General features: G+C 40.6%; 1 protein-coding gene across 1 annotated transcript in view; it reads right to left on the reverse strand.

Moving 5' to 3' along the window:
- Cfap58 (cilia and flagella associated protein 58) overlaps positions 1-16455 on the reverse strand; it is a 95350-nt gene extending 78895 nt beyond the window's left edge. Inside the window, exons 1-7 of the mRNA XM_040272962.2 lie at positions 16303-16455; positions 12437-12718; positions 10245-10393; positions 8479-8635; positions 7269-7463; positions 4348-4485; positions 2186-2345 (exon numbers count right to left, since the gene is read on the reverse strand). Coding sequence (XP_040128896.2) covers positions 2186-2345; positions 4348-4485; positions 7269-7463; positions 8479-8635; positions 10245-10393; positions 12437-12718; positions 16303-16311 — 1090 coding nt within the window. The 5' untranslated portion in view covers positions 16312-16455. The remainder of the gene's footprint in view (positions 1-2185; positions 2346-4347; positions 4486-7268; positions 7464-8478; positions 8636-10244; positions 10394-12436; positions 12719-16302) is intronic.
- Positions 16456-26912: the final 10457 nt, after the last annotated feature.

Genomic DNA, 26912 nt, shown 5'->3' on the forward strand with positions numbered 1-26912 from the left:
TACTTTGGGGTATTTTCTGGCCTTTCCACCAATTTTTTTCCATTGAAAAGATAATTGATCATGGAAGCTTTATAATATCATAATACATTTCAATATCTGCACTTCTCAAAGATTTAAATGGTAATATGATACTTTAAAGTTGTGTTTCCTTGCCATTCTTGATTTCCAGAAATCTATAGCTATTGTCAACATTTGTTTTTCAGGAGGAACTCTGGAATTTGTTTTCAAGTTCCTCGTAACATAACTCATTGAAATTTAATATTGAAAGTATTAAATGCATGGATGGATTTGGATAGATTTATATCTTTATCATGTTAAGTATTCTTATCCAGAAACTCGGTATATCTCTCCATTTTTCAAGGCTTCTTTAATACCCCCCACTAGAATTCTGTAGCTTTTATACATAGATCATGCAAGTATCTTGGTAATTTTACTCAGATATTTTATTGCTCTAGTTGCTATTGTGAACGGGGATTTTCTATCATATATTCTGATTTTTTGACATAAAAAAACAATTATTGGTATCTACATAGCTTATAACCTGCCACCCTACTGAACTCCTGTGTTAGTTCTAGTAGTTTTTCAGTTCATTGTGGGAGAAAATCCTAACACAGGGAGGACCCATGCTCCTAACCATTATGCTCAATGCTGCTTTTGTTTTGGGGGTACTAGGGATGGAACCCAGGGTCTCGCACATGCTAGGCAAGCGCTCAACCACCGAGCTACATTTTCAGCCTGCAATGCCACTCTTTGGTCAAGTGCATCAAAAGAAAGGGATCTCACAGGGCTCAGTGGTGCACACTTGTAGTCCTAACTGCTTAGGAGGCTGGGGTGGGATCACTTCAGCCCAGAAGCTCAAAACCAGCCTGGGCAACATAGCGGGACTTGGTCTCAAAAAAAAAAAAAAAAAAAAAAAGGTCCTTGAAAAGAAATGACACTGTTAATATCTATGAAATAACCATAGAAGAGAACATGACAACTTTTATAAATATGACTTCAGGATGAAAGACAGGTTTTGTTCTCAAAGTGCAGAACTATTGTAAGCAAGAATACAGAAATGGAGCCAGGCACGGTGGCGCAAACTTGTAATCCCAGCAGCTCAGGAGATGAGGCAGGAGGATCATGAGTTCAGCCAGCCTCAGCAACAGCCAAGGCACTTAGCAACTCAGTGAGACCCTGTCTTTAAATAAAATACAAAATAGAGCTGGGGATATGGCTCAGTGGTTGAGTGCCCCTGAGTTCAATTCCCCAGTACCAAAAATAAAAAACAGAAATGGAAATGTGCGAGTGTTCTGATGGTCACTCAGCCAGTCACGTGCTCTAACAGTTCCATTTTTCTTCCTGTCACCAAAGACATTAGACTGCATAATTGTGCTGGACCATAGGTACCCTGAGGGCAGATGCTCTCTCTCACCCAAGGCCTGCCACAGCCCGCATTCAATTTATTGAATGGACGACGAATGGAGAAATGAAGATAATCCACGACTCCACCAACTCAATAAAAGATTATTTCCTAATGTTTTAGAAGGAAAAATATCTACACTTCTCAAAGACTTAAATGATAAATATTTCCAGTAATCTTAACTGGAGATTTAGATCTTACCCCAAAGGGGCATTGTAGACTTCTATGATTTTGTGTATGTTAACTCATTCAGAGCCCGTGAGAGGTCAGCAAGACACAGTGTTCCTGTTTCACATGGTCAGAATTCATACCGAGCCTCTGTCCCCAAGTCCACTGCTGTATCTGCCATACCAAACTTGAGCAGGACACCATATTAGTAATTACATTCTTATCAGAAAATAGTCATGCATCCAGATGATAACACATGACATTTAATAAGTACTTACTATGTGCTGAGTGCTATCTACAATATTGTCCCAGATACTGTTAATGAAGGACATTGATTTTAACGTATATCCTATCCTCTATGGAAAGAACTGACAAGTGCTGAGTAATACTTTGGGCTGTTTTACTCTGGGACAATAGAACCTGTGGAAGAATTTATTGAGGTAAGAGAGTTAAAGGTATTCAAAATGACGGCTCCTTCTTATTGCTGGTTGCCAGTTTGTCGTCTTGATTTCAATTGGCATGGTTTGTGTTTGTACACACAGAGCCCTGGGTTGTGCGATGCCATCAGTCCCTAGTGAGATGTAAGTTAATAAACCAAAGCACAAGATGGTTTACCTCTCTCTAATCCCAGGATCTGATTCTTTAGGGTTTCTTTGTGCTGTTCTACTTCTGCTTTTTGCTCTTCGATCTGGTGCAATTTCTTATGGATTTGTTCTCTGACTTTGTTGAGCTTCCCAATGTCAAGGCGCATCTGATGGACTTCTTCCTCTTTGGCCTGTCATTAGTGAGAGAGAAATCAACTAGGACAAAAAGTCCATAAAAGGCCAGCCGCTGAATGGGGGCAGAACCAATCAGAGAAGGTCTTCCAGCGTTGAGAGCTGGCTTTTTCTACGGGATCATATCAGAATACACGCCACTGGAGTGTGAGAGAAAGTGAAAAGTTCTTTTTTCTCAATAAAATATGTGGCCATATAAAATAAAAACAATGAAAAGACAGATAAAATCTGATGCTGTCAGTTACCATCCAATTGTGCAATCAAATAAGAGGAAAATGCTGAACCACTCGTGTCACAAATATATGAATTTTGCATACCGAGGCTGTATTTGAAGAGCAATTTTCATGGATTTACAAAGTAGTCTCTCCGAGAAGGTCATTAACAGGCTATAAAATATTTAGACATTCCTTTGGATCCATGGAGTTCACTCAGCCCAATCAGATCCACTAGAGGAGGGGTCTCTCTTCCTCAGAATAGGCCAGTCTGTGGGCATACAGACAGACGCATGCAACAGCATACAGACACAAATCTACAGCATGGGGAAAAAGGTAGCAAAAAAAATCCTAGCAAGGGAAATCTCCATATTTTTTGTTTATGGACCTCAAGTTTTATGGATTTTTACATTTTAAATTAAATTCACTTTAAAATTTTTCTTTTTCTATTAGAAATGGCTGGGAAAGAGTTGGGGATTCTTCTGCAAACAATGATGAGCAATTATCTTGGCTCTTGACAATGAAAAGCCTGAAATGAGCTGTGTATGTTATCCTTGGGGTATTACTAGATACCTAATCCCATTAGGTATTATCAGATCCCATTAGGTTTAGGATCTGATAATAGAAATAGTCCATCTGTCAAGATGTCCCATTCACCTTATCAAAGGAGAAAATTAATGGTATACGTATTTTTTACTTTAATTTTCCCACAGAGACCAATAGAGTATTCTGACTAACATGGTCATTTCATTTCTGCCTCACATACCACATTCTCATAAAGAATTGGTTTCAAGTCAACCTACTCTGGACTGCTTTAAATGTTGCACAACTTTAGACCCCTAGAGGGTTCAAGTTAGTTGACCTTAAGTCCCTTTAATTCTAAGATTTTTCCATTTCAATGGTTATTATTCCAGACCCCACAGTTAGACTTTTGAAAAATCCTAGAGACGTTTCATATTTCCAGCATGCATGCAAAATGAAATGCAGGATGCAAATAAGTGTGTGTGTGTCTGTTTGTGTGTGTGTGTGTGTGTGCATGTATGCACACATGTGTACTTTCATCAGATTCTCAAAAGAAACCATAATTCAAAGATGTTACGGCTCACTGCTCATATCTATATATTATTCTTGATAGGCTACTCGTTTTCTGCCCAGTATGCTAATATAACCAAATAAGGAATCTGGATATTTTTTTCAGAATTAAACATAAGGCTGCTCTGTTAATTACAAAGGCATGCAATATGTATTCGAGTATAAAAATTGTATCCAAATCTAATTTGCAAGCATTCTTCAATGAGGGAAAGAAAAACAGGAAACTGTATTGAAATATATATTAGTAGTAAAAATCATGATTCCCCAATCCCGGATATAAATACCCAATAGTGCCTGTCCAGGCCTCAGCCCTCCCACTCCACCTCTCCAGAACAAATCGTAAAATGTAATCTGAATTCTTTTCCATTCACGCATGTGAATGGTTTCTAGCTCTCGGCAACTGGTTACTTGTGAGGCTCATTATGGAGATGAACATCTGAGCTTGCTTTGGAAAACATTTGCATAACCATATGACCAATAATCAGGTTTGCAATTTTATAAGTAAGAATGGGAGTTATCAAACTGTCTGCTTCCAGGCATAAAGCAATCACCATAGGCTCACACCTGCTTCTGATGTCCTGGGGCCCTTGGCAGAGCTAACAGTTTATCCGACCCAAGGCTCCAAGTGCAAAGGGAAACCTGTGCTCCAGGTAAAGAAGGTTCCTGCTAGGGAACAGACATGTCACTTAGCATTTACTTTGAGCTCTAAGGCCTTCTGCTGGTTCTCCTGGGACAGCTGCTCACAAGCCAAAGTGTGTTGCTCGTTCTCTTGCTGAAGTTTAGCATTTCTCATCTGGAACTGCTCCAGTTCCTTCGCAGCTCTCTCATTCAGTATCTGAAAGAAACAGAACGAGCTGGTTAATGCTTTTTAATCTGATTACAGTGTCTGCATATACACGCGGGAGGCCCCACCAACCTCCTGGGAAGATAACAGCAATCGAACTTATTTGTCTTCGTAGAAATTGTTCTTTATCCCAGATGAAAACACAAACACACTCAAATATGATGAATGCTAAATGGCCGAGGAAAATGATGCCTTCTAATGAATAACAACGCAGTGAGCATGATTTTTTTTCCTGAGAGCCTAGGGAAGTCTTGTTCACAGGTGGTGGATAAATATTTTAATGCCTGTTTGCCATTTGGCAGGCTTTGCATACGCAACAATTGCTATAATCATTGCAAATGAGCTAGGGATTTAAATGGGTTTTATCAGCTCTGGGACTCAGAAGCTGCATCTCCAGAAGCGAATGAATCCTGCTTTGACATGCCTCCAACGTTCTCATGAGCAGACTCGTCCACCACCAACACAGAGACAACTCCCCTCTAATCCAACTTAAGCCAAAACCGTGGAGCAGAGTGAAGTGATTCGTATCTACCTGATTTCAGAGTCAGCCGGATATCCCTCGTCCCTACCTTGATCATTCTGAGCAGACATGGATTTATCAAAACAAAGGACTACATCTTAGGAAGCTCTTCTATTGCAGGAATATAAGGGAGGTAGTGAGATAGCAAATGAGCTGAAGGAAAAGGAAGAAGAGAGAGAGAAAGAAAGAGTTAAGATCTTCTTCCAAACATAACTCCCATGTATGCAGCAACTGAACATGGAAAGAATTCACCCAATCAACAGATGAATGGATAAAGAAAGTGGGGTATATATACACAATGGAGTTTTATTCAGTTGTAAAAAGGAAGTCATGTCATTTGCAGGAAAATGGATGAAACTTGAGACCATTGTGTTAAATCAAAATAAGCCAAACAGAAAGTCAAGGGTTGTGTGTTATCTTTCATATGTGGGAGCTAGAGAGGAAAAAGGAAAAGAAAAGTGAGGGAGTGGGAATCTCATGAAAATCAAGGGGAGATCAGTAGAAGAAAGGGAGGTGGGAGAAGAGGAAGGATGAAAGTGCTAGGGAGTGATATTGGCCAAATTATATTGTTACATTGTGTTGTCTGTGCCAATATGTAACAACAAATCCCATCATTATGTACAACTGCAATACACCAATAAAAAATGTGAAAGAAAAACAAACAAACAAACAAAAAGTATCAAACCAAGTCCCATCAAAGGGACTAAACAAAATGTAACCAGCTAGGCTAAAAATGAAAAGTTTACATGCACACTAGATACTGCTATGCAAAGCACTACAGTTTTATTCTGATTTCCAAAAGGCTTTCTCTTAATATTCATGTTCAAAGAAGTTTCCTGATTTTTCTCCTGGAGACTGCACATTGTGTATTATCTATTTGAATTCCGGCTTTATGAAAAATTAATAAAGCGACTGACAAAGAAATGTATTCTGATTTTTATTTTTTTTAGAAGAAATGTGTTCTGTGGCTTTACAATTTTTTAGATACAAATTTTCTGAGGGAAAATGTTTTTAAGAAAAGATTTAATCCTATAAACTGCTTGTTTCATAAATGAAAAAAGGGACTAGGGACATAACATATTGGTAGAGCACTTGCCTAGCATATACAAAGCCCTGAATTTCATCACCAGCATTGAAAAAAATAATAATAACAAAGAAAATGAGAAAAGACATAAAATTGCCAATATCTGTGTTACCTTAAGTGGCTATAAAAGAAGAAATATTTAAAATAACACAATATTTAATATAGCAAGGATTGAGTATGGTTTTCTAAACTTGAAATGTAAAAATGAACCCATTAAGAATAAAAAATGTTTTGTTCACATAATGGAATACAGTACATCAATAAGAGCAAATGGTGGGCTAGGGTTGTGGCTCAGCAGTAGAGCACTTGCCTAGCATGTGCGAGGCCTCAGCACCACATAAAAAATAAATAAATAAAAATAAAGGTATTGTGTTTAACTACAATTTAAAAAATATTAAAAAAAAAAAGAGCAAATGGTTTCCTGAACTCTGTTCAATAGGATTTTCTGCAATGATGTCATGTTCTCTATCTTCATCAAGACAGTATCTACTAACCCAATGTGTCTATTGGGCACCTTAAAACCTTACTAGTGCATCTGAGGAACTGAATTTTTAATTTCACTTAGACTTAATAAATGTAAGTAACCACAGGTGGCTTAATGGCTACCACACTAGACACTGCAGGTCTATAAATTCATGGCAATTACATGATCAACTCTAATCAACAGAATAGAACAGCAGTTAGACGCCAAAGAATACATCCAGTATCTATCTTGTTTTCCTGAAGCACAAAGACAGGCAAAACTAATGTCTGCTTTAGAATTTGGGGAGGAGAGAGAGGGCACCGGGGGGCTTCTGGGTGCTGGAAATGTTCTGCTTCCTGGGGTGGGTGCAGGTGAACAAGATGTGTGTTCAAGTGGTGAAAATGTATCAAGTTGCACACTTGTGTCGTATACACTTTTTAATGTGTACATCATACATCAATAAAAGGTTAAAAATAATTCACCAACCTATTGGAGCTGGGAAGGAGGAGGAGTGCATAACTACCAGGAAGAACCATTCAAAGACCGAACTACAAAGTGATGTGCTGCCACCATCAGCAGAGAAAACTGTTGGCTGTTTTCCAAGACAACCCGAAATGCAAAATGGATAGGAAAGGGAGGCACCAGGGTCAGGGGAGGGGGTGGGGGATACCAAGGTGGGGATGGGGGGGACAGTGCACCCGGCTCACCTTCTGCTCCTTCAGCTGCTGCTCCAGCCGCTGAAGCTCCTCCTTGCTCTTCTGCACGTACTGCTGCAGGGCCTTGATCTCCGACTGCCTGGTGTCCATGTCTGTCTGAATCTGCTTGAGCTCTTTCTCAAGTTTCTCCTTCTTCCGAGACTCCCGGGAAGCTTCATTCTGACGATGCTGGATTTCTTGTTGGAACTAGAGGGTTGGGGGAGGGGGCACAAAGGACAAGGAGAAAAGAGATGACCCAATCACCAGGGCGGGTCTCAACTAGCCACAGTCCCCCTTCTCCCAGGCACGTCACTTTCGGGGCAATCACTTAGCAGTAGCTAAGACGATCGTCCTTGAGCCCTAAAGTTCCAACTTTCAGGAATATTCTGCATCGTTCATCAGAGCCTTGCCACCAAAGCCCACGGGTGGGCAACGGATTCCCAGAGGATGGTAGAAAATCAACTAAATATAGAAACCCAGGATTCTAGGGATGTTGGACATGGAAAGAATTCATCCAGATCTGCATCAATAGAAACTAAATAAAATGTAACCAGCTACACTAAATATGAACTTCTGTCTTACATGCTCCTGGACGGTGCTAAACAAAGCATTAAGATTTCATCTGGGGCCTGGCTTGTGGCTCAGTGGTACAGCACTTGCCTGGCAGGTGTGAGGCCCTGGGTTCAATCCTCAGCAAAATAAATAAATAAATACATAATCCATCGACAGCTTAAAAATATATATATTTAAGAAAAATATTTCATCTGGATGCCTAAACTCTATGAAAAGCCTTTCTCTTATCTCACACTCAAAGAAGTCTCATATTCTCCTCTTGGAGATTACACTTGCATATTATCTATTTGACTGCTGGCTTCAGGTGAGAGTGATCAGAGGGACCCAGGTGGCTTTCCTATAAAGAAGAAGGGCTGAGGGGACTACTATGCCCAATGCCGGGGTCCCTGGCCTTCACGGGGACACCTGGGTGAGCTCTGACTGTAAGCAGAGAGTCGTGCCTTGGTAACGTCTCAGACAGAACCTGGAGAAAAAGCAGCTCAAGGAAAACTCTTCTCCAGAAAACAAACCAGGGAGACAAGCAAAGCAAGGAATGCCTCACTTAGGCACAAGGGGGACTTTGGAGAGAACAGGCAGGAAGGGAGACGGAAGGACAGGACGTCCTCTGAAAGGGAGCTCTCCGTCATCCTGCCCAGATAGCAGAGCCCACCTGACTGACGGTCTGCTCCGCATCGTCCTTCACTCGCTCCATTTCCTGATGCTTCTCGGTGATGACAGCTAAGGACTCTCGTAATTTCACCACTTCTGACAAGAGCTGGTCCCGCTCCTTTGTCACTTCTTCTTTGAACTTTATTAAATCTCGAATACTGAAAATAAGCACACGGGAGTCAGACTAAATGGCCACCTGCTCAGGACTCCTTCCTATCATCCTGGGCCCATCTTCCTGGGAACGTCCACAGGCCCCAGTGGAGTCTATGCAGACGTAAACAGAAAGCCCTCTATGCCCTGACAAAGAGGTACCAAAAATAAGGTATAGGAGATGACCCCTTCTTTAATTTTAAGGAAATGCACTGTCTATCCATGAGTGTGTATGTGTATGTGTGTATTCTGTAGGCATTTTATAGAAGACCGGAAGAACAGACACTAGTCTGGTAACCAATTATCTCTGAAGAATTTAGGGTGGGAATGTAGGGAGAATGATGCTTTCCACACCTCTGTGTTATTTAGATCTGTTACAAGAAGACTATATTACTCTTGTCAACTGTTGTAATTAACCTTAAGGAGGTGTCAACTTAGGAAATTATTTTTTTAATTTATCCTCCAGAGGGATATGATCACAGCTATAAAGTCTAAAGTGAAGCATAAACATGAGCCAATAACATGCATTGTCAGTTGCCTCTCCATTCACCCAAAGAGATTTGTTTCTCCCAAAGGAATGAGGCACAGATCAAATGTTCCCCAGGACAAAATTTGAACAATCACTCATGATGCTGGTTTTTGGAGAATCTGTGATAACATTCATTAATTTGAATTGCAAACCAGTTACCTCCACGTTTCAAAAACCATTCCATCTGGTTTGGAATGACTTTCTGCAGAATTACCACTTCACCAGTGGAAGTTCCGTATCTGATAGGACCTCGGCAGGAGAATGAACCTGGAGTACAGCGGCTCTCACTAGAGGAAAACTTTGCCTGCAGACTTTTGCAGCTGACAGTCATCAAACAACTACTCAAAACACAGTAATTTGACGACGCTTATTTACCAACATCTTTTGATACAACATAAATGTTTAATAAGGAGCCTTTCCAATCCACATTGGAGCACTTCTCCAGAAACAAAACCTCAATTCCAAGGTTTCTATGCAGAGAGACAGCAACATCTGAACACACTGTTGAAGGTAAAAACCTGGGCAGGATAGTTTCTTCAGTGTTCTTCCTCTTCCACTCTCCTTAAAGCCTCCTCTCCAAATTAGTTCCCTCACCTTGCTCTTCACTGGCTGTTCTGAAGAAGCTCGATTGTGATAAAATCTATCATGACGGTGATGACATCTTCTGTTTGTTTTTCCTGTCCCCTCCCCTAGCACCTGTACTTAAAACTGTCTATCAAAGTTGGACCAGTGCATCAAGAAAACATAAGAAACCAAGAGAACAACATTAGATTTGGTTAAAGATGCCAAAGAAACTGGTCATAGTGGCACACGCTGTAATCCCAGCTCCTCAAAATGCTGAGGCAGGAGGAGCACAAGTTCAAGGACAGTGTGGGAAACTAAGTGAGATCTTAAAATAAAAATAAAAAGTGCCAGGATGTAACTCAGTGAAAAAGTACCCCAGGGGAGGGGGGGCTTCAATTCCCAATACAGAAAAAAAGAAAATCTTTATTATTATGTACATGTATGAATATGTCAAAATGAAGCCCGCTATTATGTATAATATAATGTACTAATACATTTTTTTTAAAGATAAGATTTTGACCTACTTGCTGTCATGGTCCAGTGATAGTCCAGACCCTTGCTCAACTAGTTTGGTAAGATTCACTATTTCTTCTTTCAGAGCAAGAATTGTCTCCTTGGCTTTCTGCTCTTTGTCATAGGCTGAGTCCACCATCTTCCAGGCCTTTTCAATTTCCTGAATGGGTCACAAGATATCAGTGAGAAAAACCAAACTGATGCCAGATGCAAGACTAACCAGCAAATCAAATAACATCATGATTACAATATAGTAGTCATTTATGGGGAAAGAATATTATACATTATACATTATGCATATGTTTATACTGACTTACAAATGGTTCAACATGAGCCAGTGAACAGCACAGTTAAAGAGGGAGATGAGCAAGGAGTATTTTTTTCTTATGTAGGTGAGTGTGGCTACAAGGTCTTGCAATCTACCTAGGAAGATTATTTCTATTAAAGAAGTTGATACATTTGCAGAATTAAAAATGAAAGCTTATGTGCTTTCCAAATCCAGCTTTTTTACCAAAACAATAAGCTTTACCACATAAGGAATGATCACTGATCCATCACCTAAATTGATAGATTGAATAGAACCTCTTGCTATTTGCAAATATAAAATACATTTGGTTCTCAGGTCCCAATGAGTACCCAGATGGCAACATAGACTTTAGAACCCTCCCTAGGGATGCCGTTCTTCACTGTTTCCAAATTGTGCATGACCACCTTGCTAATTTCCATTCTCAGAAGTTCAAGTCCAGGTCTTATTATTAAACACTGGCAGGAAAAACAAAACCCCATAGTTCGGAATGAAACAATGACTCCTACAGCTTCAACATCCTCGCTGTTATAAAAGCAATGTGGAATATTATCCTACATACTTAAAAGTGAATTATAGCCATTTGAGTGGATAAGCAGCGTCTGCAACAGCCTTAACTTTCAAAATTTTATCAAGATGGTGGGTCCTTTAGACAGACAAGAACCTATATAGTTCAGGTGACAGTATTCCACTCTGATGTTGACAAAAAATAAAATGGGTAGAAGACAGGGTTTAACTTAACAAAATTCATGCTCACTATTATATTATAGAGATTACTCTTGAGTAACCACAACACATAATTCAAAAATATCAGTTTGTGGGATATGTTCTTACGTAGCAACCCTATGTACTATTTTTGGCAAAACAAATGGATATTTAAGTGAAAATATGTTTATATAAAGTGTTATCCAAATCAGCTTCACCAATTAGATTTTAATCACCAATTCATGCCTTCAATTTTCAGCTTTTAAATTTATAATGAAAAGTGTTTTTCCTGTCATAGCATGAATTAATAGCCTTCTTGTTCTGAGTTTTTCAACAAGGTTAAGAAGAAAATGGCAACTGAGAAAAAAAAATTATACTAAGGAAAAGAGTGGTTTCTAAGAAAGATAAATCATATTCTGTACTGGTCTTAGAAGTTAATTTGAATTGGTTGACATCTGATTGTGCAATAAGGAAATTACCTAAAATGTTGAGAAACTATTTCTCATAACTAGGGTTTTAATTTTTTATTAATGTTTCAACCTGTTGTCTCCCTGAGATTAACAGGGAACGTTTTTGTTTTACCTTCAAAATGTTACAATACAGCGAAGAATGAAAAATACAGCATAAAGCATTGGGGACTTAGCTCAGTGGCGGAGCACTTGCCTCACACCACAGAGGCTCCACCTCAGTACTGGAAATAAATATGTGGTGTAAAATACAGTCATTCTTCCTCATTGTCCCCCAAGACTGAATCCCTGGTTCTGAGCAACTGGGGAGGTCAAAGGGGAAGCAATGAGAAGCCAGGAGTTCTCAAAGTATTCACTCCTGGAATAGGAAGAAAAATAAAAATATAAAAATATCTTTAGCAAGCTATCAGATGTGCCATTACTCATTACTCCAACAAGACATCTTGGAACTTCTCAGATGGCATTTGCTTATCTCTAAGTCCTTCGACTAACCCATTATTTCCCAAAACCCAAGTCAGAAACCTTCTCCGTTATGTTCTGCATGGTGAAATTCACCCAGACTGATTTTTTTCTTTGTGAATAAACATTATTCCCTAGAATATATTAAGCGAATACAGAGCTCAGGTACATTTTTACCTAGTCATTCGTCTGCCGCCGACCTTGAGTTGTCGAGACAATGAAAGAACAATATTTTAAATTCAGGTTCATCTATTTCTACATCACTGACCTTCTTCAGGGAAGCGATGGTGGTCTGATCGTCCTGAGAGAGCTTCAGGGCAGTGGCAACCTTGGCGGAATTAACCACAATCTCTGCGTTCAGCTCTCTGCACTTGGCCATCAGACGCTTCTCATTGTCATAAGACTTTTTCATGATGGTATGAAGCCTTTCGTATTCAATCTTAAATTTTTCCAGACCTTTTTCTCCTGAAAGTTCACTGAGAACCTCCTGAAAATCTCTTTCGATTTCCTCAAATGCAGTTTCTTCCATCACCAGTTTTTCACCCTTGTCCTGTGGCGGGGGAGGGGGGGAGTAAAGATGAGAATAGGAAGGCAACAGTTACTCCAGACTGTTTACGGATTATTCTATATCCCTGAATGAACAATCTTCATCCACTGGCCGGCAGAAAAATTGAGACTGCATGTTGTGAAGACTACGTTTTCATCCAGGGATGCATTTATATGAAATGCATGTAATGTAGGAAAATTAATTAACATGAGATCATACTGGAGTAAGGTGGGCCCTAATTCAATTAGACTCAGTGTTCTTATTAAAAGAAAAATTCTAGACGGACAGACATGCACACAGGGGAAACATGAAGAATGATTGGGCTGATGCAATCTCAGGAAGACTAAAGACTGTCAGCCCCTGTCAGAAATGAAAAAGAAGCTGGGCAGGATTAGACTCAAGGTCTCCAAGGGAGTACAACTTTGCCCACTCTTTATTTTAGACTTCTATCCCTGAGAACTGTGAAGTGAAAGAAAATTCTGTTGTTTAAAGCCATCGAGTTTGTGGTGGCTGCTCTAGCAAACCAGTGCAGCTACTTCTTACTAGGTACAAGACGATAATAAGTGTTAAAATATATGGTTAACATATTTATTCATTCATTCAGCAAATATTGATTGGTAAGTTCTGGAACAGAGCCTGGAGAAGATATCAAGGTAAAGAATAAATGGCCCATCCACAGAGAATTTACATTTGACTAGTTGGTGGAGGATGTTGTGCAGATAATGGAACTATAGAATTTGATCCCTGCCACAAGATGAATTCAAAGTTCTATAAGAATCTATAAGAAAAAAAAATTGCTCGCACCATGAATAATAATGCAAAATTCATGAAGGAAGTGGCATTTGAGCAGGCCTAGAAGAAAGGAAGGAATTTTCACAGGAGGATGTTGAGAAAGGGCAATCCCAGCAGATGGAACTTGTAGCAAAACTTTTCAGCCAAGCAAGTATTTAAGTTGGCTAAAGTATAAAAGACATTACTGGGAGAAGGAAGGGAAAGGAAAGATTAACTAGGGAGTCAGGTACAGACTAGAGGCCTGAGTGGCATTCTAAGGAGCATGGGTTACATTGTTCTGTAGGCCACAGAGAACCACTCAAGACTTTTGTGCTTGCAACATTACACTTTGGTAGTCTACGCAGAGAAGGTCTGAACCTCAACACCCTGCTACTGATCCAAGAAACTAACCAATAATAGAGTAAAATTCCAATCCACCTTGAAGATTTTAGATAGATATTCTAGTTTACCTTCTGTTTTGACAAAGCTGTCTTGCCCAATTACAGATTTTTTAATTTTTAAAAACACATGTACTATTAATTAAATCCTAAAAATGATGTGCAAGCAAAACATATTCAGAGATTAAAACAGATAAAGAGTCACAAGCATATCTATAACATTTTCTATAACAAGTGAACTATTAAGTTTAATGGAGCTTTTCTTCCTGACTAAAAGCAGATTATTACAAAGAAACCAATGTAGCAACTTCACAAAGAAGGGAAAAATCATATTTAGGAAATATGGTACCATTACTGCTCTATGCTTCCCCCTTGTTGATGCTAAACATGAGCACACACAAAAATTTATCATGACAATGTTCTCAGTTCTATCCCTGTAAAAGGAATTAATGTCAACACTTGATCAGCAGCCCAATGATTTGTTGCAGGCCAAGTTTTCCCTGTACACCTGGCTCTTACAACAGGAATGGGAAAATATTAAAGAAAGAAAAAATTTTTTAAAACCTCTAGGAACAAAAGAGGTTTTTTCCATACTGACATTAAAAAGTATACCATTATTAAAAATAAAAGCAATCTCGTAGCTATGACCAGTAAGCAACTGACATATACATTGTTACAGTGCATAATGGTATTTCAGAAACACCGTATCAAGGGGAACTGATCAGTGCAACTGTACATATTCCTTCATTCATCACCTGTCCTGAGCATTTGTATGTACCAGGCACTATTCTAGGCACTTAGAGTACCAATTTGTGGAAAGAAGGGAAAGGAAAAGAGAGGCATAGTAGAAGAGACTGGCATGGAAATAGATAGCAAAAGCAGAGACTAGGTTAAGTTGTCCAAGGTGAAGTGAAGAAAAATAGAAGAAATGAGAAAAAATAATGAAAGGGAAGGAAAACTGAGAAACAATTACGTCCAGGTATTGGTACCTGGGGCTTGTTCATGGGGGATAAAGAAGAATGAAGTGAACCAAGATGACTATTGAGGAAGAAAAGGAGGAAACGCTCAAATGCACACAATGGGAAATATAAAGGAAAACTAGAAAAACAAAGAGGAGGAAATGAGAAGCAAAGAGATGTGGATGAAAATAGGTGATGGGGAGAAGTGATGTGACCATAGCAACAGGGATGTCAAAGGGAGATGATAGTGATTGGGCCCAGGAGTGGGGAAAATGGGAAAAGGTTCAGAGTCATTCAACACAGGAAATAGAATTAATAAAGGAAGACTAGAGGCTGGGAATAGTGGTGCATGACTATAATCTCAGCATCTTGGGGGGGCTGAAGCTGGAGGGTCGCAAGTTCAAGACCAGCCTGGACAACTTAGAGAGAACCTGTCTCAAAATATTTTTAAAGGGGAGAAAGGAAGAGGAGCAAGGGTGTAGCTTGGAGGTAGAATGCACGCAGCTGGGTTCAATCTCCAATATTGAGAAAAGAAAATAGAAAGGAAGGCTAGGCATGGAGGAGATGGAATGCTGAGGAATGGGAGATGGTGAAGAGGAGACAAGGAAAGCAACTGAGGCGGGAACATGCTGGTGCTAAGAGAAACACCAGGGCTGGCTTCATGGGTGTGAGAACTACTTAGGTGCAAAAGGTTCAGTGCTCAGAAGAGCCCCATCCTTGGTTAATGCTCTGCTGTCAGGTTGTAAAATTCTTAATTTTTGAACAAGAAGCTTGCGTTTTCATTTTGCACTGGGCCTCAAAAATCATGTAGCTGGTCCAGGCTGGAACTGACCATGTCACAGGGAGGGCTCTGGCAGGGCAATGAAGAATTTGAATTGGACCATGGCAGATGGAAACTGTGAATGTCAAGTGATGACAGGGTCTTAAGGCTGTTGAGGTTGTAAATGAGAAGGCTAATGGACAGGCAGGAGAGTCTGTAGAAATGACTCCTGACCAGTGAGGCTGAAGAGGGCATATACTATAATAGGGAGGAGAGTGATTGGAGGCTATAGAATATAAACACAGGGGTCCATGACAACACAGAAGATGTGTGACTGCAAGTGATCATATGATAGGAAAACAGGATGTGACAAGTGGACACGAGTCAGTAGTAGGGGTGATAAGCGTATCTGTGAAGCTTTTTTCCAGTTTCCATTGAGACATCTTCAATATTTGTATCACCCTAATGGTTCAAACTCTAGGCGTGGGTGCTTGTCGTGTGTCTGGGAACTCATGAGGGAAAGACAGGAGGGGATGAGGCCAGAGAAAGGCCAACGGAGAAAGGCCCCGGGAAGTGAGGGTGCAGGTGGGGACAGGATGTTGATGGGAGAGGATCAGAATCAGTGGATGCGGCAGGGCATCTAGCGGGAGAGATGGGAGGAAGAGGTGGAGCGAGAGGCCACGGACAAGGGAGCCTGACCTCTGCCATCCTGACGCTCTCTCGGGGCGGCCTCAGAGGCTGCTGGGGAGACTGAAGAAACGGGCCGGAGTCTGGGGGAGGGGCTGTGCACCGCCCTCAGCGCCTAAAAGGGCGACGTGTTATCTCTATCGCCTGCTGCGGGCTGAAACCCGGCGCTCGGCGCGTCCTCCTGTTGCCTGGCAACCGCCACGCCCCCTAGGGGAAGAACGGGCGTTCCAAAGGGGAGGGGCCTCAGAGGCTGGAGGTATTCCTCAAAGAAATATGCAAATGTTTCCTGAATGGGGCGGAACCAAGGAAATGAGTGGGCGGAGCTCGGAGTCTGGGAGGAGGCCCTGGAAGGTGCAGAAGTGGACGCTTTTTTCCAGCTGCGCAAAGATGCCTACTAGCCTAATGGAAGCCCTGATTATTTAGCTGCACCAAGTACTGTTAAATCAAGTACCAGAATCACTGCCCTACATTCTATGCCCGTGTGTCATACAAGGGTTTCTGACCCACACTCCCCTCCTTGCCAGTATGTGCTAGTTTATTTATTCATAGACACTAATAAAGTGTTTACTAAGTATCAGACACTAACCAGTGCTTTACAAACTCATCTAATAAGCCAATTTCTAGTTTTTGTCACTATAATGGAAAGAATGTCATTTTTACTTTATCTACCAGTGAAATTGAACATTTCTTCCTATATCCATAGGCCACTGAGGTTTTCTTTAATGAACTGTCTATTTATGGTCCTACTTTTCTATCATTCCATTTTTTTTAAAGAGAGAGAGAGAACTTATTTTTTAGTTCTCGTCGGACACAACATCTTTGTTTGTATGTGGTGCTGAGGATCAAACCCGGGCCGCATGCACGCCAGGCGAGCCAGCTACCGCTTGAGCCACATCCCCAGCCCTCTATCAGTCCTTTTTTTTTTTTTTTTTTTAACTCAGGAGCATTCTACTACTGAGCTATATCCCCAGATCTTTTATTTTATTTTATTTTATTTATTTTACTTAGAAACAGGTTGCCTCGAGTTACCCGGCCTGGACTCACACTTGTGAACCTCCTAAGTCTCTGGGATTACCAGTGTGCACCACCATGCCAGCATCTTTCTATTTTTATAGGACAGTAATCCTTAATTTTGATCCTGTAGACCTTTGTCCTAATTATTCATTTATTTGTTTTGCTTTTTAGGTGATTTTTTAGGTGATTTTTCTCAACTTCAGGGTCATAAAGATATTCTTCGTCATTTTATTCTATAAACTGCATCATTTTACCTTTTCATACTCAATTCTCAGTCCATCTGCAGTTCACCTTTGTATTTGGCATGAAATAGGGGTCCACTTGTATTTTTCTCCGTGGAGTGAGCAAATTTTCCAACATCCAATACCAAACAACCCATTGTTTCCCATGCGGTTTGGGAAAGTTCCCAAATAAACACGAGTATGTTCTGAGTTCCTGGTTGGTTTCTGTGCCAGCACCATAAAACATGAATGCCACCCATTCCTCACATTTTATTGCTATGGTGTCAGAGTCAAGACAAGCACCACCCCCTATTCCTATTTCTATGTTAAATTGCTTTGGTTCTTCATCAACCTTTATCCTCTCATAATAATTGAGTAAGTTTGTGAAGTTCCTCATGACAAATTTTAGTTGAATTTGCATTGAATTGTTTAATCCAGGGAAAATTGACATCCGTACAATGACATCTCATTCATGACCTGATACTATATCCCTGGTAGGCAAACAGGGTATAATGTGGCTGTCACAATGTACATGGCTCATATCTTGCACTGGTGTCAAATGTGAGGCTGTCTGTCTCCTCGTTTCCTAGGACTCTCCTAAAGGATCCTTTTAGGTGGCCTGCCAAGGTGACAGCCACGTGAAACAGCAAACATGTTTTTAAGGAACCCACTACATGACAGGCACCAGGCTGATCATAGGAACCACCAGCTGACTAAGGCAGAGTCTCTGACCTTTGCATTCACAATCTGACACTGAGGGAATGCAGAAAGGAGCATTCACAATTAGTCCTAACACAATATGAGGCATCTTTTCGTGCATGTCATGCCAAGAGAAAGCACTATGGGAACTCAGAGACTCTAAACGCTGATTGATACCTGAAAGCATTCTTTATGATATGGGGACAGAAAGATTCCAATACAAAGAGGTGAAAAGACACGTGACATGTTCATCTCATAGGAGTGAGATCCACATAGATATCAAATTAGATGGAAAATGGGTGAAAGGAGGAGCAGGTGGACAAATCCATTTATACTCATAAACAAGACAGATGTTGGATTTCCGATTTTCCAGACTATGAAAGACGAGTCACCATCCTGCTCTCCCCGTGTGGTTGTAATCAAAAGAAGCACTAGGTGGCATCATAATACCGATACTCCTTACCTCTCAGCGCCTCCAGGAGAAACCCCCACTAGGATTTTGTCAGCCCCTAATCTAGACAAGTAGGAGGGCTTCTATTAGTCTCATTTCTCATTATACCCACCTAATTTATTTGTTGGCTACCTACTATATGCCCAGATCTATGCTTTATACTGTGAAGAAAAAATACAAAAGGAGTTGAAGACAGGACCTCTGACCAAGTGAGCCTATAGGGAAGTAAGCATGCATCCCACCCATCCTCACCAAAGATGCTTTAACACAGTCAAAGTCAGGGTGCAGGGAGCATTGAGATAAGGATGTCAGGATGTAAGGTCCTGTGTGATCTGACACTTTAACATTAATTCTTTGGATATGTCATGTTCTTCCTCGATGACTGGAATTCATAAATGTTGTCTGTCTAACATACTGAATCCTCCCTCTTCACCTAGATGACCTCACTCATTTTTCCTCAGGTATTTCCTGGCCTGCCCTCAACGCTCTGTGACCTTTCCACATACTGTGTATTCTACTTCTTGGACCATCCCCAATGGCAATGAACCATCTAGTCATAAATATAGTTTTTGCTATGTGTCTTTCCCCACCAGGTTGTCAATCAAGACAACAAGAATGGGCACGTGGCTAGTCCAGCCATGATCCAATGGTGTTGGGCTTATGGGCAGAATTGTGTGCCCCTCCCCATTCGTATGTTGAAGCACTAACCTCATATCTCAGAAGGTGACTGTATTTGGAGATAGAGCCTTTAAAGAGGTGATTAAGTTAGAATAAGGCTGAGAGGGTGGGCCCTAATCCAATATGACTGGTGTCCTTATAAGAAGAAAAATGTAGACACACAAAGAAACACCAGGAATGTGTGCATGCAGAGGAGAGACGATGAGGAGGCTGTCTGCAAGCCTAGGAAAGACCTCCAGACAAACTTGCAAATACCTTGATCTTAGAGTTTAAGCCTCCAGTGCAGCAAGGAAATAAATTTCTGTTTTCTAAGCCACATGGTAGTTTGTAATAACAGCCCTAGCAAACTAACATAAGTGGCCAACACTGCTCTCAGTAAACAACTATTGGGTGAATGACTATTGAATGAGTTCTAAAACATGGAAGTGAAGGATGGCATCTTAGGGAAAGGTCATTGGTAGACCTTGAACTTGAACTTAATATGCATTAGAGACATGGAAGAAAATAGATGGTATCTCAAATATAGGAAATAGAACTGGGCAGATATCAAGGCAAGACTGCAAAAATCCTGCTAGAGGGAGGGTGAGGTCCCTACCAAGGAGCTGTAGAGTCTATCATTGATAAGAGGACAGGTGGATAGTAGAGTGCCTTAGAAGAATAGCAGAGAAGTGTCTGGAAATGCAAGGACCACAGACCACCAAGGCTACAGCCATTTGTTCTGCCAGATAATGCAAACATATGATCATGAGCTGTAATACCTCTGCGAAGCCCTTGTTTAAACCTGGATATAATAGCCTCTTATCAGCACCCTCCTAGGACATCCAAGCTGTGCGCTGTAATACAGGAGTGAGAGCAGCATTATGTACAGAGTGCTCATCTCTTCAACACCCAGTGAGAATATAAAGTAAACCTCTAGAAAAGCAGAAAAACCCATTTGTACCCTCCAAGAAGATTCCCAGCCTGCAATGCAAAACAAGCGTGCCCTCAAAGAACCTACGTCTAATGGATCAAGAGATCCTGGAAGCTATTTGGGAGAACTCCGCACAATCCACAGTCTCTTCTGAGACTAGTAATTCCCATAGACAAGTATGTGCCTCTCAGGAGCCACATACTCCAAGTGGCCCTACCTGCCTCCCGAGGGCAGTGTTAGAGACCTGGACCCACGAGGCCAATTCTAGTATTTTTTTTTCCTAGTAATTTATAACTAGGACCAACAGTTGTATGTCAATCATTGCTGGGGCCTGAAACTGAGCATGTGAAGCCCAAGAGAGGGAGAGATGGCAGGCTGCATGGAGGGAAGAATAAAGCAGATCAATGAGGAGTGGACCCAAAAGTGGAAGACAGATCAGAGAGGGGTTTCTTCTTTGTTGCTGATGCCTCTTCAGATCCTGGGGAGGCCCACTAATATCTGCTCTCTTGGGTTCTGCTAGATACTTTGTATCACCCTAAAAAAATCACTGGGTCCCCATATGACACAGTAAAAACTGCTCCAGTCATCATGTCTAACGTTTCTCCTCCAGGCTACTGGGAAGATTAAAAGCCCACGTGTTACAGAAAATTGTTTTCATTTATCAGCCGACCCTATGGTCACCTTAGATGACAAAGCAGCCTCCCAGCTGGTTAGTGCTCTCCAAAACCATGTGGGCATATTTTATTCATTTAATCTGCTCCTTTCCAGCAGGCTGCTGCAGACCTAAGTTAACAGAACGTTTGTTGAGCATTTGACATTGATCCCCAAAGGGGTCTCCAGACAAACTCCCCTCTGGATACCTGAAGAGGCAAGCAAGCTCCGGCAGATTTATTAGGAAGACTGGAAGGTCAGGCGCCAGGCAGGGGCGGGCGGTGCAGGAGCAGCCAGCAGGTGATCATTTCTGCCTGGAGGAGTCATGGGTGTCATAACCGCCCAGTAATTGTACCTGCTTGGAATGTTCTTGGCGCACCAGTAGCTGCTCTTCTCCCATCAGAGCACCTTTTGACACGATGCTCAGACCAGCTCATCCAGTCCATGCGTCTTGCCCAAGAGATCAAGGCTGCAGGTCTGTGTCCTCCTAGGACTGGTGAGAACTTGCACAAACCAACGAGCTGACCAAATGGTTCAAAAGACTGACAGGCTACCACAACTTATTCCCACCACAGATAAATAAGTGAATAAACATTTTTAAACATCAAAGCACAAATATCTTTGATGATGAGTCAATGCCCTTATTTCTACTATCCCTAAAAAAAAAAAAAAATCTATTTTTAAACACCTCTAGACTTCCCATGTGTTCATTGCTCTGTCCCCTTCATTGTCTAATTAGCTCCTTCAAGAGTCAGTTTAGGTGAAATGCCATGGCTCATGCAATCCCAGCAACTTGGGAGCAGAGGGAGGAGGATCACAAGTTTAAAGCCAGTCTCAGAAAATTTAGCAAGACTCTAAGCAATTTAGCAAGACCTTAACACAAAACAAAACAAAAAAGTAAAAAAACTGGGGATGTACCTCCATGGTAAAACACCCCTGGGTTCAATCCCCGGTACCAAAAAAAGGAGAAAAAAAAGAAACAGTCAATTCTGTGTGGACTGCTCCAAGAAGTCTTCCTAGTTGGGCACCCTTCCTCCAAGCTGCTAGTAAACCGGATCATTCTGTTCACATGCAGTATTGTACTTGTGTGCTCACTTGTGTCCTACCCCTTCCCCAGATTGGGAGGACCAGTTTGTTGTTGTTGTTGTTGTTTAAGTATCTATGATATGGATTCATACAAAGGAGACACTCAAAACAGAAAGTTCGATGAATAACGACTGGGAACGTTATATGCTTATATGCCCAGGCACACAGCAATTATTCTTGGGAGTGAGGAGTGACTTAGGTAAGTTGAAAGCAATTGGAACACAAACATTTAAGATTCTTAAGGTAGTTAAACAAATCATGTCCAAGTACAAACCAGAGCCCCAAAGAGAAGTATTAAGGATTACAGTGAGATGCATTCATCTCTTTTCTCTGCCCATTCTAAGAAAGTACTGAGGAACTATTTTTTTTTTGTCTTGTCCATAGGGCTGCACACATGGTAGATCCTCAATAAAATTTGGTGAATGAATGGAAAAAAGTTGATTGATGAATGAGTGGCTACATTCATTCACTTCTGCTCCCATGGAACAAAAGCAGCCATAGACAACACATAAATGAATGAGTCAATAAAACTTTATTTGCAGAAACAGGTGGCCCTTGGCTTGGGTCTACCAGCCATAGTTTGCCACTTCCTGATTTAGCACAATGACTGGCATAGAGTAGGTGCTGAAATATATGTTGGATGAATAAACAAGGGAAGAAGGTCTTCCTAAAGTTATAACACTATGATTTGTTTTAAAGCTCTGTGTACTGTCTTTAGACATTATCTACAGGGAGAGCAAAGAATGCCTAATGACCAGAAATAAGCTTGAGAGAAATTATCTGTCAGTTCTTTCCCACTCCAAGCCTTGCATATAGATGGAACATTGGCATGCAGAAAACAGGAACGAACAGCCATCACGGAGATGTGAGCTAGAAGAGTCATTTAAAGAAGGATTTTTTTTTAAATGTGAATCTTGATTTATTAATGAGCTGTGGCCTGCATTTGTTTCACACACAAAAAAAAAAAAAAAAGAGAGAGAGAGAAAATAGAGAAAAAAGAAAAGGACTGGGGGCATAGTTCAGTGGTAGAGTTATTGCCCAGCTTGTATGAAACCCCAGGTTCAATATCCAATACTGCAAAAAAAAATTAATAAAATAAATGAACATAATAGATTGTGTCACATGCAGTGTACATAAGGATTGTTCTGAAGGAATCTTTCAATTTTAATGCACTGACATGTAAAGGAAAAAGACACAGTATAGCAAGATTCTGGAGCCCATGCCTGGTTCAAATCTTGGCTCTTGGAGCTGGGCAAGATGGTTCACGCCTGTAATTCCAGCTACTTGGGAGGCTGAGGCAAAAGAATCACAAGTTTGAGGCCAGCCTCTGCAACTTAGCAAGATCCTGCCTCAAAATAGAAAGGCCTGGAGATGTAGCTCAATAGTAGGTGCCCCTGAGTTCAATCCCCAGTACCATAAAAAAAAATAGTAATAATAATCCTGGCTCTCCCATTTATTAGCTGTGTAAACTTGGACAAATTATTTAGCTTCTCTGGGCCCCAGTTTCTTCATCTGTTAAATGGGAATCTAATGACACCTACTGTGTATGGTTATTATAGGAGTTAAATGAATTATTATGTGCAAAATGCTTAGCATAATACCTAGCACATAATTTAAGCATCAATTATTATTCTGCCACTAACCAACAATGTAACCCTGAGTGTATGCCCTAACTTTTCTGGCTTCATCTTCATCTGTAAGTCAACAGAACAACCCCGTAGGCTCCAGCATTCCCAAGGGAGCAGTGTTGCCAGCACTGACCTTGAGGAAAGAAACAGCCAAACATAAATCATCCATCTTGTTCAACTGACACCTTTGAGGTCGCAGCAAAGCAGCCTCTTCCAGAGAAACATCCTGTAAACTAGAGCTGTTATCTCTTCAAATTCCAGACAAAGTTGAATTCAGGGTGGTGAGAGATTGACCAAATCAAGGAAAAGTGCCCTTGTCCCCCTCCATCAGACTCCTGATGACTAGCCATGGCTTCCTGTCCCTCCCATCGTCATGCATTCTGTTCCATATTCTGGGATAACCACAGATGGGGGAGAACGGGAAATCACCATGGATTCAATGTAAAAACTTTTCCCCTGTGTTCCTGACTGTGGAATGTCTGAAGCTATCCTGCAGTAGGTCCTGCGCTTGCCACCTTCCACAGTGAAATTTGAAACTTCACGTAATGCTGACCCTCTGCTCACAAAAACAATTCCATTTTCTTACACACACACACCAACACAAACAGGCAAACCTGGGACTGGTTGTTCACAAATAAAGACATAAACATGTCCAATAATAATGTTCTGTTCTGCCTCATTCATAATTAAAGAAATGAAAATCGAGACATCTTTTTTTTTTTTCCTACCCCAAAAAGAAGCAAACTAATTAGTAAATACCCAAGACAGGCAAAGATGTGAGGAAACAGGCAATCTCATACTTTATTGACAAGGGTTTAAATTGGTATAACCACTTTGAAAGGCAATTTTGCAAAAACTATGAAAACAGTAGATGCACATAATATTTGACCAGTCCTGAAAAAAATCATGACATTGAACAGAAACAGCCACCTGTACACATGCTTTATATTTGAGAAAAATAAGTTCTTCTGTGTTTAAGCCTAAAATCTTACATACTTATAAAATTACTGTTGTGTATTCTGTTACTTGCAGCCAAAAATATCCCTAATTAATAAAGTTTTTTAAAAAAATTAATTAAAAAATAAAAATAAATTAATGAGGATTTTTTTAAACAAGGTTATTCTTTTTTTCAAAAAAATTATTTTTAAGAGAGAGAGAATTTTTTAATATTTATTTTTTAGTTTTCGGCAGTCACAACATCCCTGTTTGTACGCGGCACCGAGGATGGAACCCGGGCCGCACGCATGCCAGGCAAGCGCCACCGCTTGAGCCACATCCCCAGCCCATGAGGTTATTCTTATTTTGCAGTGACTTTAACATGAAGGTTTCTAGTATTCTGCAGTAAGTATGATATAAATTTGGGGGCTGAACTTCACCCTTGTACATATCATGTTACAGGAGCTTTTGTATCTGGATGCTGAATTGTATCTAATGATTTTCAGCATCTATGGTGATGTTCTTTCAATTTTTCCCTTGTGATTTATTTATGTTGTCATATTCTTTTCATGTGCTGCTGTTTCTGTTTGCTAATATTTTACAAATTATTTCAGATTTGACACAGAACTCATAAAATGAAATTATTACTTTTCTTCCTTTCCCCTTTTAATGAGTTTTTGAATGTTTTGACTTACACCTTATTACTATATTATAAGAATCTCAACCACTAAAATGTTTTAAATGTAAATGACTAAATTTTTAATTTCTACATATTATATTTCTACTTTTTCAAATTTATCTTTTTTTCATAGTACTATGTTCTATCATCTTATCTTTGCATCTTGACCATTACTATTTTTATAGACTTTTTCAAATTGCTCTATTATCTCAAGAACTTAAGGGGCTAATTCTCCTGTTCATGACGTATACGTATCTACTCCCTGGTGTGATTCATTTCCTAGTTTGGTTTATCATTTCTCAGGATAAGCTTGTCTTCAATGGGAGTTATTTCTTTTGGAAAAAAAATAAATAAATAAACAACCGAGTTTTACATTTCCCTCCGACAGGCCAGGAGGATTCTCCATTTGGAAGCAGCTTTCCTCTTCTTCCCTAACTTCCAGATTCCCTCACCACATGAGGAATATAAATTGGGACTTCAGACCTACCCGTGGTGCAGGCCCACTAGGAGTTCTGATTTTTATAGCAGACATGCTTTAATTAAGTCAGGCCCCAGATAAACCACAAACTTCCTTGCTGAACCTAGGCCAACAGAGGAAGTTTTTTTTTTTTTTTTTTTTCCATTCCACTGCTACTAAAAGCCAGCCTTCCCAGAGCCCCAGCTTTGGGCAAAAGGCTCAAATCTAGATCCCTATCTTTCTAATTTAAGGCTTGAATGGATCCTAATTCGATCACTGAGTGGGGACTCACCCCAGCCTTAACCATTTGGACTTATATTCATATCATGCCTTTGAGTTCCCTCACACCTAGAGATCCCCTTCCACCACACCATTTTTTTTGTTTGTTTGTTTCTTTTTCTTTTTTCTTTCATTGGTGATATTCTATTCAGCAGTACTGTGTTTGAAGCAGGGATTCCCTGACTTCTTTCCTCACTGGGTTCCTGGAAGCTTTTCCTATCTCTTAATAACCTTTTCAGGAGCAAGATTGATGTGATGCAGGAACTACACAAGAGGGAAGTCCAACCCAGCAGGAGACTCAAAGAAGACTTCCTGGAGGAGTGATAGCCTGTCGGGGATGTGAAAACTGAACACACAATTAGGCACAAATGGTATGATTGTGCATGGGGCTCACAGGTTGGAGAAAGAGGTGGGGTAAAGGTTGCAGGCAGAAGATAGAGCGCAAGTGAACATCCTCAGGGGTAAAACACGGAGCAACCGGCTTATCACATCCTGTGAAGCACAAGTTCCAAGAAGTGCAAGGAGTTTAGTGGTGGAACTTGGACTGAGATAAGGGGTTGGGGAGATAAGAAGAGACCAATTCATAAGCAGTTTATGTGGAAGGATAGTATGGTGAACCAAGTTCTGTGAGCAGACAGGAGCCCATGAAAGAGACCATCAACCACAGAGGATGAAATCATTGGGTTTAAAAGAAAAACATAATAAATCTTGCTTATATAAATATACACAGCCAGTTAGAAATAGCTAAAACAAATTTTGCAGACAAGATGGCAATCCCAGAGGGCATCCAAGCATGTAAGCACTACCTTGACATTCCAGCAAAACCCTCAACTCTTAGCCAAAGGATTACAGGGCTCAGGTCTGTGTGAACCCCCTCCATCCCCCAGGAAATGTCCCCAGCCATGTTTGGAGGAGGGTGGGCCAGTGTCCCAA

This window comes from Ictidomys tridecemlineatus, chromosome 1, assembly GCF_052094955.1.
Source record: "Ictidomys tridecemlineatus isolate mIctTri1 chromosome 1, mIctTri1.hap1, whole genome shotgun sequence".
NCBI classification, from domain to species: Eukaryota; Metazoa; Chordata; class Mammalia; order Rodentia; family Sciuridae; genus Ictidomys; species Ictidomys tridecemlineatus.